The sequence below is a fragment of the Mesocricetus auratus genome, unplaced genomic scaffold, assembly GCF_017639785.1.
Source record: "Mesocricetus auratus isolate SY011 unplaced genomic scaffold, BCM_Maur_2.0 Super-Scaffold_100013, whole genome shotgun sequence".
NCBI lineage: Eukaryota > Metazoa > Chordata > Mammalia > Rodentia > Cricetidae > Mesocricetus > Mesocricetus auratus.
This window is the reverse complement of record NW_024429196.1, coordinates 3,853,626-3,869,485: the sequence shown is the minus strand read 5'-3', so window position 1 is coordinate 3,869,485 and position 15,860 is coordinate 3,853,626. Positions and strand designations below refer to the sequence as shown.

Below are 15,860 nucleotides of genomic sequence, written 5' to 3'. Positions count from 1 at the left end.
TCTGTTAAAATACGGAGTTGAGTCACATCTTAGAAACTTAAACTACATTTCTTTTATTTTTTTAAGGGTGTGCAGGGAGTTTGAATCTGTGGTGTTTCTATGGAGGTCTCGTTTTCTTTTGCTGTGTTTCTATATGTATTCTTGTAGAGTAGCTTTTCTAAAATTATAAATCCTTCTCAATTTAACACAAAATTACTTCATGTCTGCACCTGGCACTTAAAGTTTGGTTTTAAAGAAAGCTGTAAAATTGTATGTTATTGGCACATTGCTAATCACCAACTGTGATTCTACCACTGAAATTCACATAGCATTTATTCACAACACAGTCCAGATTTCTTAATCCTGTGTTTTCTCAAAATGCTGGAGATAATTATTGAAACTAATATACATGTATAAGCGCTTCCATGTTTGGCATTTAAAGACTTGTTTGTAATTTTCCATCTCCATTTTCAGTAGGCAGAGAGGACTTGATTCTTGAGAAAAGATCTCATAGTTAATAACAAGCCTGAATTTCAATTATTTCCAATTAAACACCAAAATGTCAAAAATTTGATAGCTTCAAAATATATATTAAACTATACAACTTGTACAAAATGTGATATTTAAATTGATGCAGAAATCCTGTGTTCTGATTAACAACTCAAAATGGGTGTTGTAGTTTATCAGGGTTACAAATGTACCTTTGTGTGGCCTTATTTATATTGAAACCTTACAGTTGAATGATAGCAGAAAGAGGTATCCTTTGTCTTGAGGGTCATAAAGACATCACCACATACCAAATTGGATCTGCTGTCTATTTTTATAAATCAAGTTTTATCCAAACAGAACCATGTTCATTTCTTCACATGTTTCTTTATGCTACTCCCATGCTATTAAAGCAGAGTAGAATCATGACAGATACCATTTGGAGCATAGCTCCAGAAGAATTTATCACTTTTCAGAAAGACTATGCTGATCTCTGTTGACTTGAGATTTCTGTGCCTCCAGTGCAGGGACATCCACTAGTCATGCCTGGTGAACAGGATTTAATGACATTTTCTGAATACTTGGAAGTACACCCACAAACATTTTCCTTGTGTTTGTAGTTGTTAAGGATATCATTTTCATTGCTTATTACAAGATGGAGTGACCCAAGTTTTCATTCTACTTTGCGTTGTTCTTGCCACGTAACACCCGTTGGATTAATCAGTTAATTATCTATTATATCCCAGCAGAGTTCCATGCTTCCTGTTTCTCTGCATGTCTCTGTAACATGAGAATAGAAACAGTGTTTCTTCAAGGTGACAGAGCTGTCTAAGAAATGAGGAAATGCTGCTTATATTTTTGTGAGTGTGCCTTCTGTCTTTTAATAACAGAGTGTGGACATTGCAAAATCTCAGTGGTAGGACAGGTGGTTCCTTGGGGTCACAGCCACGGTTCTCCCATCCTTGGAGAGCCACCGAGCTGATGGACACCTTGGTAGAGCTCAAACAACTGTGCTGTTATGGAAGGAGCCAGAGGGAAATCTTTCACAGTACTTTGTGACTACCCTTAGCACTCAAGACTTTGATTTATTTGAGATAATTATAAATTTCATAAAAGTTGGGTGATAGCTACCAGAGCCCCTCACCAACTCCTTAACTTTCACATTGTTTATAATCAGAGGCAGTTATTGTCACTATAAACCAGCCTGCAGCTCACGTGTCAGCTGATTTTTCAAAGTTCATTTAGATCTTGCCTCTTTCTGTTATCTTATCTGGCCCTATACCTGAGGAAGATCCTATCACATGGGTCCCCCACCCCACCCCCACCCCCCACCCCGGGTGGTTTCCTATTTACATGATTTTGTCATTCTCTCTTGATTTTCATGGCCACTCTATTCTGAATCAGAGTAATCTGTGTTTTGTGGAATGTCCTTCGATTTAGGTTTATCTGCTACTTTGTGATGAGTTGAGGTGACACATGTTTGGCCTGAACAGCAGCCACATAAATGGTATTCTGTCCTTGGGGCTGGGGTTCTTAACACTGCTGATCTTATGTATGGAGAGTTGTGCCTGCCAGCTTTCACCAGTGCAGATTTAACTTACCCTTCTCCCTTTGGCCAAAGCATATAATAAGGGACACCTTCAAGACAGGCAAATACATTGCTTCTATTTCTATTCTCTTCACCAAATCCAACATCCATTGGTAGGTTTTGTCTGTAACAATTATTTCTGTGGATTTCTTGATGATAACTTTTATTTCTAACATCTTTATTCACCCATTGTTATTTATCTCTTTATTTATTTTTGAGACTGGGTTTTCTATAGCTCATACTAGTCTTCAACTTATTCTGTAGCCAAGGATAAAATGTATCTGTTGTATTGGGATGCATTTTGAGATAGGCAATTATCCTCTTCTCTTCATCCTTTACCTGTTAATAGTGACATCTCTTGGTAGATTTTCTGTGACAACTATTTCTATGAGTGTTCCCAGTGATAACTTATATTTCTATTGTTTATTTATTTGCATTCATTCATTCATTCATTTCCTTGTGAGACAGTCTTACATAGCACAGACCAGTCTCCCACTTGCTGTATAGCCAAGGATGACATTAAATCTGATTTTTCTACCTCTCCCTCCCAATACCTTGGATTATAGGCTTTTGCCACGTGTGATTTATGCAATTCTGGGAATGAAACTCGGGGCATTGAGCCTTTGAGGCAGACCATCTACCAAATGAGCCACACCCCAACCCCAATGTCTTCATCATTTGAATGTTACAGTGGAAGACAGCTGTCAGCTTTTTACCATTATTTAAACCATCCACAGATTCACAGATGTGTTGTTTATTTTGCAGTTATGACCCCCTAGTGGAATTATTTACTTGGCCATAAGTTGTCCCATATTTGGTTGTGGGGATAGAGGGAATCGAGTTTGTATCTGCTTCCCTTGATGTGCCTCCTTTGTCTTCTGAACACTACCACACTCTCAGCATCACGAGGCATTCACACTCGATGTGTGTTTTTCTCTGTTCCCCTTTAATCCACTAGTTTTTTCAAGATGCCTTGTCATATTAGTGAATGACATTAGAAACCTAGCTCTGGGCATGAGGTGTGCTCCCCGATTCTGGGTGCCATTGTTTCTCAGTGCTGGGACAGCTCAGAATAGAGCGAGGGTATTTATATGTCTCCTCATGGTATCAACACTCATCTACACCATCTGTCTACATGCTTGTACACCTGTATCCAGGCACCACAGTATGCTCTTTCTAACATGCTGCCCATTAGACTACAGTAGATCTGGGAATTTTCGTGGTCTTGGGTGAGATCATAGTGTAATGCTTCTCTCATTTGTTGGTATAAAAGAACCTACTATATTGCCAGCCATGTAAAATTATAGCAATAAATTACACATAGTACATTTTTATCATTATTGTATAGTATATTATGTCTTATAGAAAAGCTTAATGTTCAGTATGCCTGGCTATGCCAACAATGGCCTCATATATCTGGTGCATACAGTGTTTTTGATTAATAGCCTCCATCTAGTGATTGGCCTATTCATCCAGGTCAGTCAGTGTAAGTGTTCTCTGGGATTCTATGGTGTTATACTGTCAGTGAAGTGTTGCTCAGGATGACTGATTCACAGGAGCTATGAGTTTGTGCTGAGCCCTAATTCCAGTCTAACACACAGAGCTCATTACAGCGTCTCCTTTTCTGTAACTGCTGTTTCTGACAGTGAGAATATTGGCTTTCACCATCCAAAATATTTTCACTTTTTTGTTCATTCCTGATATGTGCGCTCATGTAGCTGAGCGGTAGTTGGTAAGCTGTGTGCATGTTTGAAGCAAATTGACTCCCTGGAATACGGTGTTTACATGACTGTTCTTTTATATTTAGTTTTACGTTAAATAGTAGTTTTGCTTTTTTTTTTTTTTTTTTTTTGTCCACAGTGAATCTAGATGGTTTCAGTTTCATCCCATTTGGTATGGTCATGTATTTGCTTATAGAGTGGTCAGGATTGTCTGTGCCATTACTATGTCCTCAGTGTCCCTGCCTCATGTTGCTACCCTTTTTGATTTCAGTTAGTAATTTGTGTTTTAGGTAATGAATCACAATTTTGCCTTTGACAGGCAGAGCTATTCAAAAGTGTGTCCTTTCCTCCTATTGCCATCATCTATTCCCATCCTGTCTTCTAACCAAACACATTCCTGGGAATGACTCATTTCACTAGTTCATAAGTTTTATCCAGCAATGAGATCGTATATCTTTTAATATCCATTTCCTCCTGTGTGAAGTGTAGCATATATAGTGTGTAATCAAGTACATACACAGACACACATGCACAACACACACACACACAAGTCTGGGGCTGTTACTTAGGTGGTAGAGCATCTACCTAGCATGTGGGAGGGCCTGAGTTCAGTCTCCAGCCCCACAGAAAACTGGATGTGATGGCTCAGTCCTACAATCCCAGTAATTGGGAAATGGGGTGTGAAGGTAAAATGCTCAGAGCTGAACATCAACCCTGGACATAGTGAGTTGGGCGTCCTGTGATTCTGGTCTTAAGGGAAAGGAAAAGAGGAAATATATCTATTCATGTACGTACTTGGGTTTTCTTTGTACTTAGCAACATACCCTGTGTAAAAATGATTTAAACTCACTCCTACCCTAGCATTCTGGTATGTCACTGTGTCTTACTGTGTTTTTACCCATGGAATTTTAGATACGAAATCCACTTCCTAGAAATGTGTGAATGGTGTATCAGGCCTCAGGGAGACAATTTTTTTTTTTTTTTTTGGTTTTACGAGACAGGGTTTCTCTGTTTTTAGGAGGCTGTCGGTCGAGCCTGGCCTCGAACTCACAGAGATTCGCCTGCCTCTGCCTCCCGAGTGCTGGGATTAAAGGCGTGCGCCACCAACGCCCGGCGGGAGACAATGTTTTACTGAGGTCTTGCTTTCTTCAAAGCTAGCATTCTTGGACACATTGCTGTCAGTATTTCCCTCTAAGTTTGTCTCAGTGTTGTGGAGTATTTGGTAGTTATTTTGATGTCCTTATTCACAAGTGCCCCTTTGTCATTTCCAGCTGGTAGCAGTGTATGACGAACAGGACCCCCACCATGGAGGAGATGGTACCAGCGCCAGCTCCACAGGAACCCAGAGCCCAGAGATATTCGGCAGTGAGCTGGGCACCAACAATGCTTCTGCTTTTCAGCCTTATCAAGCCACAAGTGAAATTGAGGTCACGCCTTCAGTCCTTCGGGCAAGTAAGTGAGAGCTTTCTGCTTTCTGCATATTTCATCTTAATTTTCCGTCTCTGCTTCTACAAATGGAATTCTTTGTGCTTATCAGACACTGGATACATTTGAAGCTGGGCCAGTATCTTTTACCCAAAAAGTCAGTGGTTATGGACCTGTTCATAGATGGGCTTAGTTTTGTCTATAGTGGAGACTTTTGGTTGGTCCCAAAGGGTAAATAATGATTGATTGCCAATAAGTTACCCTGCCCTGTTTTTATGGATAGAAATGAGCAAAGGTTTCTCATAGCCAATTCAATTGTAACTGTGACTCACAGAGCATGTATTTCATGTGACCAGCTAGCAAGGAAGAGACTGCTGCACTGAAGTTAGCAGTGGGGTTTTGTAGGAGAATGAACTAGAACCTCAAGGAAAGTTAGGGAAACAGAGCCTGTGAGGAGTAATGTGCCCCTGGGAATTCCAGTTTCAGGATATTTGTTTGAAGGGTTCCGTAACCAGTTCCCGGAAACTTTGCTCAGGATAGTGCAATATTTGTTCTAGAAATAATACTTGTTAGTAAAATTTCATAGCTGAGCCATTGTTAGCTGTGAAAACGTGATTTATCACATAGGTAAAGCACGGTGACATACGCCTGTAATCCTGCTCTTGGGGTCTGAGGAAGGGACACTATGAGCTAAGTCATAACGGGACTCTGTCTCACCCACATTCCTTCCCAAAAGAAATAAATTAGTTTTTATACTCATTTATCTCTGTTTAAGGTCCTTTATTTTTTGTTAGAATGAATGCCTGGTCTTGTGTGTCTTTACTGACTGACACTCTTTGGTTGGCCAACTTTTTTTTTCTACAATTGATTAATCATATGTAAAACATGGCATAGGTAATTATTTAGAAAGTGTACTTTATTCTTGACTGTATTCTAATTCTTTTTTTGCCTCATTGGTGGTAGGCTATAGCATTTCAACAACTTGCTTCTACGTGTTTGTAAGCTACATGTACTTTTCTTGTTTGTTACTTGCTTTTCATTTTATCTGTAGTCAACTAGGAGTTTAAAACATACAGGTAACCTGAATCTGAGTCTAAAACTCAAGAGTCTAAAATACAAAGAAAGAAAAGATGAAGCATTATTACAATTCTGAGACTTCCACAGGGGAAGGGGGTAAACAAGATAAAATAAATATCAAACAACTCTCTAAAATCCTTAGTTTCCAACCAAGTCTTGTTTCTTGCTTTATTTATTTTTAAGGTCTATGTTTATGTGTTCTTTGGTACTTTTGTACGTTTACAATTCAACCAGTGATATGTCATCCTTAAATTTTCCCATTCTCCACTCCTCCTCACCCCTCAACCTCAGCACCCTCCCTCGGCCATGTTCCCTGTTCCTTCCTCTCCCTTTCTTCCCTCCGACTTTCACCCCCTGTGTCTTCACCCCCTTCCCTCCTTCTCACTCCTCCCTCTTCCTCTCCCTTTCTAGCACAGAGTCCAATTAATGCTGCCTGCTGGAATGTTGACTTGATCTTCTGCAGGTCTTGTGCAAGTAGTCACAGTTGTGGGAGCTCATGGATGCTACGGCCAGGTCACGTCCTGAAGATAGCACTTCACGTCACCCCTGTCCATCTTCTAGCCCTTCAGTTCTTTTCACTTCGTGTTTGCTGCACTACTATAAATCTATGCATCAGGGATGGAAATACAACTCAGTGGGATGTCATGTGCCTAGCACGTATTAGGCCCTGAATTTGTTCACTGGCACGAACAAAACATATATATATATATATATATATATATATATATATATATATATATATAAGGAAAACAAGCAAAGCACACCAAGTTAACATTGAACGAGTCTGACAGGCCAACCGGAAGCTGCTATGAAGCTGTGTCATACATAGAAGTAGAGGTCCTGGAAGGTGGTACACTGTGGTATGTGTTACGAGAGTGATGTGTTACAGAATTATACCTGCATGTAGAACAGTGCTAACCTTCCTTCAACTGTTTTTACCCTCTGGACCACAGGAGACCCAGGTACATTGAAAATGTTTTTAAGGTTGGAAAAGAACAGCCTGTCCCATCTCCCATTTGCTTAGGATATTTTCAAATGACTGCCCCTTTAGCCTCCCTGCTAGCTTAAGATATATATTACTTTTCCCTGCTTTACCGTTTCTCTGTCACAGTTTGTGCATATATAAACAGATATATTTAAACCAATTTAAGCAATTGGAAACATCATTTGGTCACTTCACGGATATATTATCTAAATAGTCCTCAGCTAGATGTGTTGGTGTGCTTTTATCATCCCGGCAATTGGGAGGCGGAAGCAAGAGGATCAAGAGTTCAGGATCAGTCATGTCCATGCAGGAAGTTTGAGACCACCTGGGAGCCACTTGATGTCGTCATGTGAATGTCATACACATGTGGGCACATGAGCCATAGCACACATAGATAGGTGAGAGGACAGGTTCCTGGAGTTTGTTTTCTCTGTCACCTTTATGTGGGTTTTAGAACTGAACTCGTATCACCAGGCTCACACGGTAAGTGCTGCCAAGGCTCAGCTGTCTGGGCCAGCCTGCATTTCCCCTTTTTGATCTCAGGTTTTTCCTTATCTAAGAATATAGAGTTCTATTTAAAGATTTGTTCAAAGATGGAGAAGACAAGGGTCTTTGGCTTAGAGATCCAGCCTTTAACATTTAGTTGATATTAGCATGCTGTTTTTTTAAATCTGATTTAAATATACATTGAAACTACGATACTATCCTATTGTAATTCCTTTTGAGTTGTTAGAGCATGGCATACAAATGTTATTCTCAGAATTTCAAGTAATTGCCTCCTCTCTGAGTAAGCTCCATTCAACATCCATCCAAAGCCCTTCTAGTTTTGTTGTGGATGCAATCTGATTATTACATGTTGACAAGGTCATATATCTATTAATTGGACTGGAGATGGGATACAAAATTGCTGTAATTATTGTAATTTTCTAGCTAATTGCAGGGTTGGTAGTGAATATTTTACTTCTGCATAATGAAAACCAGTATGCCATCAGAAGTTGTTTTATAGGGTATGAGACATTTTGTTTTATATCTTTGGTGATTTTTGCCCAACACGTATCGAACCATCCCAGATGCCACCATGCTCATGGGCGCCGGGTGAGTGGTTCTTAGACTCTTTCCATTCTGTTTGTCGCAACACTGTCATTGCTTGTTTTATAAATCAGCATTCTCCTTTCAGGCCTGTAACAAAGGTTGGGTGATCTGCCCCAATGGGAAGAGGGCTCTGGTGCTTCCTATCTTAACCTGTGACCCGCTGGAAATACTTACTCCCTGGCATTTTAAAGAAGTAGATTCTTTTCTTTTATGGGTTCTGCTTTTGAGTTAAGAATGATGTTTGTTATTGGTGCGCTTGTTTGGTGCTATAATATGGGCTTATATAACATGCTTGCTCCTATACTGATGCTTTACTGATGCTAGGCTGGCTTCCCCTGGTGGAAGCCAAATTGACATTTTAAAAATAATGGTATGTACATAAGGTGATTGGGCTTTTGAGGCATGGGGGACAGGGTGCTCTGTTAACAAAGGGCTTTTAGGAGCTCACGATAGAGATGGTAAGAGAGGGATGATGCCTGTTCCCTGCTGAAATATAAACTGGAGGAGCAGGTGAAAATTGCCAAACCTAATGAGCAATTTGGCAGATAAGACGGGCTGTCAGGCGATGGCAGCTAGCTGCCTGCACCACATTGTTTGTTCCAAAGGATGACGTTTAAATACCACAAGGAAAAATTATCTTTTCCTGGTTATACTTGGCATCACAAAGAAGTGTGCTTCATTTTTCAGATTTCAAATTAACTATCAGCAATCAATATATGATAAGATAGGTTGTAGAGTATTTTTATATTTGCCCAATCACATGCTTCATTTATAAAAAATGAATAAAATACATTTGCTCACTTTAGAATCCAAGACATATCACATAGAGGTAAGACACCACTTCATTGGATGGTAGCCTCTCATCTGTGGTCACCCCACTGAAACTCTCCAAAGTCACATTGCAGCCCTATCAGGGTGTGGTGCTGTGAGTTTCCAGGAAGCATCTAGACATGTACACATGGACCAGCCCTTCCACTAAGGCTATAGACACTGTGCTGTTTGAGAGACACTTGAAGTTCACAGGCTTTTTAAACATGCAGCTCATAGGAAAATTCCCACATCACTTTTCCTATTTGTACCGCTTGGCAACAGGCTCAGTTAGTTAAAATCATGGCACAGCCATGGCTTAGGTCTTTAAATCTAAGAAAGGATGCATTGTTGATAATGTATGGCGACACACATTGTTAACGCCCTCAAACATCTTTATTGGCTCATTGCTGCGTTTCCAATACCTGATTCGAATGTGCCTTTGCATTTCCCAGGAAAGGTTTTGCTTTTATTTATTTCTGTGAGAAGCACCTTTTCTTGTTCTTCAGTTCTGAGGCTCAAACAGTCTTGTACATACTTGGCATGTGCTCTTCCATGGAGCTACTCACCAATCTCAGAGCACTTAAGTTATAAAACACACACACACACACACACACCACAAGCATGCACATACATGAACATCTTACCATTTGTAAAGATATTTTCAGTGTGTGTGATCAATGGCCCAGTAGCCCGAGAAAGATTGTCTTCTTGAGAGTTTGTGTGCCCCATATGCATGTAAACTTTGACCTTGTAGACCATCCCGGTCTCCACCAGGACAGACTGACGTAGTGAAATCCAGGTCATGATTGGAATCTTCATGCTCCTGACATGTATTCCGGAGATCAATCTGTCGTTTTCTTCAGAAGTTGCCTTTGGAATTGGAGGCAGGCCATGTAGAACTGACCCTTGTACAGGAAGTTCTCTCTCGTTCCACATCTGCTGCAGGAGCATGCTCCCAGGTCCACCCTTTCTGCCTCACAGACTCCCCTACTACACAACCACGTTTCCCCTTCGTCTTGTCCTTAATGATTAAGTTTTTCTTGACCTGCTTGGCTTGACTTGATCTCTTCTTTTTTTTTTTATGGGACTATACTCAATATGCCTGACTATAGTCTCTGTATCAAATGTAGATATGGTTATTTGCACCTGAAAATCTGCCATGTTAGTTTTGCCATAGCTATGTTAAGAAGTATTTTTTAAATCAAAGATAAGGAAGCTGGTTTTGATGGCAATAAGAAGTATGCTGTTACATATTAAACAGTAACTGCATGAAAATGTTTCAGTAGACACTGCATAGAGTGAATCTGCAAAGTTTCTTTTTATTTTCATCTTCTGTTGCACTAAGTGCTCAGTCCTTTTTGCTGTTCACTCCCATCCCACACACATTGTGGATTATTTTGTTGGTTTGAAAGCCTGGAAGATAAAAATCTCCTTTTGTTCTCCTTCACTTGACACAGCTTGTTTGTTTGTTTGTTTTTTCTCCTTGAGAATATCTTTGCTTATTTATGTTTCCAAAAAATATTTTTAAACACCAGGAGTAGTTTTGTATTCCCCGTTTTATTTGACCCTGTTTGGCTCTCGTGGCTGACTGAAGGTGTCTCTTCTATCTCAGAGCCATTGAGTCAGTCCCAGTGACTGGGTGTTGATGAGGGAAAGTCTTTATGCCGTTGATGTTGTAACCTCCTCCACTTATAGATGTAACTAACTGTCTCTGTGGGATGACATTTTAAAGGATGAAAATGTCCCTTAACGTCAAAGTCATTTTGTTTTAAAATTATTTCTATTGATTTTTCAATTATTTATAAATGTATGACCTACTGTGGGAGTGAGATTTCCATCCTGACACCACTAAAGATAATCAGTGCTCATATCTGATCAAATTGTTTATTCTGGCTCATGGATTCATTTCACAGCTACCTCATCCTGTTGCGCGGACCTGTATTCTCACTGTGAATCATGGTCGGAGCATAAGTTATGCTTCATAACTGCCAGCAAGTAAACTAAAAGGGGTTAGGGCTTCCTCCCTGCATTCTCTGCTTCTAGAAGGTTCTGACACTTCCTGGACGTGCTGGTAAACCTCAATTGTCACTTATGACTTCTGGGGGACATTTCTCATCCAAAACCACAGCTCCCTCAGACAGACCTTCTTTCTGCTCCACGGAGTCTTAATTATGGCGTGGCCGCATGGTGAATGCAGAAGTATGGGTGAGCAGTAGGGTGCTTAGACACTCTGTAGAAAACACAGTGATTTCTCCTCTTCAGAAAATAGATGTTTCTAATAAAGGTCTTTCTATATTCTGGATTTGATGTGTCCTTCAACATCTGCATGCTGACATTCGAAAACTGAGCTTAATCTAGAATTTTACAAAGGAGGTCTGTGCTTTGTTACCCCTCCCCCTGCTGCTTCTTCCTTTTGCTATAAGTGCAAACCATTGGCCTCGTTTGTCCTTGAATCTCACCACACAGTGAGTTCCCTACACTGGCCGCCTCCTTCCCATTCTCTCTGAAAGGTCTGGAATGTATCCGCATCTTACACATCTGTCTGTTCAAGGGTTTCAACAGCTGCTTTCCTTTATTTCCTCAACCTTTTCTGCCTTCTGTTTTTCTAGGCAGGGTTTCTCTGTATAACCATGACTGTCCTGGAACTCATTCTATAGACCAGGCTGGCCTCAAACTCAGAGATCCGCCTGCCTCTCTCTGCCTCTGCAGTACTGGGATTGAAGGGATAAAACAGCACATCTGGTGTAAGTGTGAATTGACCTCTCTCTCTCTCTCTCTCTCTCTCTCTCTCTCTCTCTCTCTCTCTCTCTCTCTCTCTCTCTCTCTCTCTCTCTCTCTCTCTCTCCATCCTGCAGTTTCCCCTCTCTCCTCACCTCCTAGTCCCTCCCTCACATTACCACTTTGTCTCTCCCCCCATCTACTCCTCCCTTTCTGTTTAGGAAAGGGTAGGTCTCCCATGAGCATTAACAAAACATGGCCTATCAAAGTTGCAGCACCTCCCTATGTATTAAGGCTGGGCAAAGAGACTAAGTATGAGGAGTAGGGTCCCAAAATCCACTAGAAGATCCAGAGACAGCCCCTGTTCCTATAATCAGGGAAACTGCATGGGACTGACCTAGGCACTCTGCATATATGTTACAATTGTGTAGGATGGTTCTTTTGTGGGACTCCTAACAGTGGGCAACCTTTCCTTAAGTGTGAAATGGCGAACACACCTGTCACAGGACTAAGTTGCCACTTTGCAGTTCTACCTCTGTCCACTAGGTGTCTTTTCTTGCCTTTATAGTAGTTGCCTGTTAATTTTATGTATGTGTGGATATCAGTATCCTAGTATTTAGATATCCACACTGTAAACTTACACTCACAAATGTGTTAATATCAAAGTATATACACATAGCTGGTGATGAGCTTATGTATGGAAGGATTTTAGAAGTATACAGGAAAATGATTTTTTTAAAAAAGTTAATTCTCATGTTTAAAGATGGAAAATTACAACTGGATCAGTAAGGGCAGCTTGGACCAACAGTAATGTGGAAAAGACCCTGACCGAAGGGCGTCTCAGAGCTCTGTAGGTTATACAGCCTATTATCACACTTAATTAAAATGTCGTTGTGGGCCATGGCTGATCCATGGGCTAATTTGTTATTTAAATCAGCTGGAGCCATATTTATTTTAAATATAGAGTTTGTGATAATGAATTGGAAAAGCATATTATGTTGCTTGGCAGTGATGTTCCAGCCTGAAGATTTATGACTTAGTACAAGGCAAAGCAGCTGGTGATTAGTTAGATTAAGTAGTGCATGGTCCTCTAATAAGGATTTATATTAGCTGAATGGTTACGGTTATCTTTTAACTGGAACAAGCAGGTTGGGAAAAGGAGACAGAAACAAAGTCCCCAATGGATCAAAGCTCAGGAGTGCATTCTCATTCTGAACTCTGCCCTGGGTTTCTGATCTGTATGCAAGGCTAAGGAGGACCCTGCAGCTATCCTGGTGAGGAGCTGGGCAGTTATTTTGGCCAGAGAAGTGATCTGCTCTTTCCTCTTCTTCAAATGCTTTTTTTTTTTCTCTTCTAAATTGATAGTCCTGTGTATGTGCTTCTTGATTTTATCATGTAAGGTAGGGTCTCATGTAGCTCATGCTGGCCTTAAATCCATCATGTACCTGAGACTGACCTTGAACTGGATATCCTCCTGCCCCCAACTCCCAAGTTCTGGGATTATAGGTACAGGCCACCATGTCCTGCTCTATGTTTTTGTCTATAGATACATACTTTATAATAAATTTTTTTAAAATTAGACCCAGTAAGACACTGTTTCAGTTGCTGTTCTGTTGCTGTGAAGAGACACGATGACCAAGGCTACGATTATAAAAGAAAGTTTCTAATTGAGGCCTTGCTTACAGTTTTATAGGGTTAGTCAATGATCATTATGGTTGGAAGCAGACAGGCAGCTGCTGAGTGATATATGTCTTTATCATAGGCAGGCAGAGAGAGAAAAGGCATGAGAGAACCTTGACCTGGCTGTGGGCTTTTGTAACCTCAAATCCACCCCGCAGCAAACCACTTCCTCTAGCAAGACCACCCTTCTCAAACAGTTCCACTCCCAGATGACTAAACATTCAAATAAGCCTATGGGAGCCATTGCCATTCAAACATCACAGACGAGAACAATAGTTAATAATAACAATTGCAACAGTGTGATGTAACAACATTTATGCGAAGGTTGTTTCTATGTCCATATCCCTTGTTGTCCTCTCCTCAGTCCCTTCATTGGTTATTTTTCTCCTTGCTCTGTGGGGAGAAAAAGCTGACAAAAAGCAACTTTAGAAAGGAAGCGTTTTTGGGATACAGTCCATCATGAGAGGAAACCAGTGATGGCAGGAGTGTTAGACAGCTGGTCACGGTGTATCTACCACCCATAAGCAGTGAGCAGGCTGGAAGTGAGTCTAGCTATCAAACTTCAAGACCCCCTTATTCCCGTGCAATTCTTACCCTGGAAGGCTTCACCTCCTACAGGTGTTTTATAACCTTTCAATATAGAGATACTATTGGGGTCTAAGTGTTCAAATACATGTTCAAATAGGGATGTCCTATCTAAATCACAATATTTCAGACCTGTAAGCACTACCAAACAAAGTACCCACAGGCTGAATGGTTATTAGTATATTTATAGTTTAATATTTTAAAGCAGGGCAGGGAATATCACTTCTATTGCATGCATGTATCCATCTAATCACAAATAGTACCAGATGTAATCTGTAATCTCTAGGTTCTTTTTTTTGTTGTTGTTTTTTGTTTTTTGTTTTACGAGACAGGGTTTCTCTGTATTGTTTTGGAGGCTGTCAGACTAGCCCGGCCTTGAACTCAGAGATCCGCCTGCCTCTGCCTCCTGAGTGCTGGGATTAAAGGCGTGCACCACCACCGCCCAGCTAATCTCTAGGTTCTTAAACATGCTAGATAAATGTTCCCATAGAATTCCCTCAGCCCTGCTGCATGTATGGAACCATTGTCCTTTCTCTCCACCAATAAACATTTGACACTGGGACACTGATGGGCTGGTCATTTGAAATATGTCAGGAAGGAGAATAATGGCCAGTGAGGGCTAAACACAGTGTTTTACTTGCACCTTGTTTTAGTTAGATGAATACAATGGAGCAATATTTTACAAAAAATATAATTCTGACCATTATTATATAATTCTGTTTGATAAAAATACTCTGGCAAGAATGTTTGTTCAGTTTTTAGCTTGTTTGCATAATTAGAAAATTTTCATGATAACTACTCACTTTTGTACTGTGTGAAATTTTGATTAGGAAAATTAGGCACAGGCTGTACATACTGAACCCGTGGGGCAATTCAAGCTCTCCTCCTTTGCTTCCTTGTGATATTGTGTAAGTTAAGCAGCTGGGGATACGTTCCTTTGCTATCCGATGCCTCATCGGCAACTCTTCACCTAGTCCTGCCATTTCTATTTTTGGCTTCTTAGAATGAAGAAGAAATGACTGCTTGGGCATTTACTAGGTTTTTTTTTTTTTTTTTTGTATTTATTTATTTATTTATTTATTTATTTATTTATTTATTTATTTGGTTTTTTCGAGACAGGGTTTCTCTGTATCGTTTTGTACTCTGTCCTGGAACTCCCTCGGTAGACCAGGCTGGTCTCGAACTCTCAGAGATCCGCCTGCCTCTGTCTCCCAAGTGCTGGGATTAAAGGCTGAGCCACCAATGCCCGGCTTGTTTTTGTTTTTTAATTGAAGGTTTTCTTGACCATATCTGCTTTTCCCAGTTTGGTCTACATGTTGCTTTTATTTTGTAGCTAACTATGCGCATGTCTCTAGAGCATGCAGTGTTTTGTATAGCAAGTGTTCAGTGGGAGAGGCAGAATCACCTGAGGCCAGGAGCTCAAGGGCAGTCTCAACAGCATAGGGAGACCCTGTCTCAAAAGGAGCAGTAAGAACCCTGCTTTTGCTTGTGCCAGCTGGCTTGGAGTTCCACACTGCCAAACTTCTTCCTCTTGGCTCAAGAGACTAGCAGGACAATAGTGTCCTTGGCCCCAGATTGTGAAGAGCAATCAACCACTGATCATGTCTATCAAGAAGGCACCTAGGTTTGAGGTTATCCATGATCTGTTGATTTCACTGCCCAAATCCCTTTAATGTGGATGATTTTTTTTTTAAATATGGAAGAGTTGCTTAAC

At 40.5% G+C, this 15,860-nt stretch overlaps 1 protein-coding gene across 22 annotated transcripts in view; it reads left to right on the top strand.

Moving 5' to 3' along the window:
* The window catches only part of Pard3 (par-3 family cell polarity regulator), a 531,306-nt gene that overhangs the window by 194,908 nt on the left and 320,538 nt on the right, over window positions 1–15,860 (top strand). For all 22 annotated transcript variants that reach the window (XM_013123087.3, XM_005083451.4, XM_005083453.4 and 19 more), the window contains exon 3: window positions 5,046–5,226. In XM_013123087.3, the coding sequence (XP_012978541.1) occupies window positions 5,046–5,226 (181 nt within the window). The remainder of the gene's footprint in view (window positions 1–5,045; window positions 5,227–15,860) is intronic.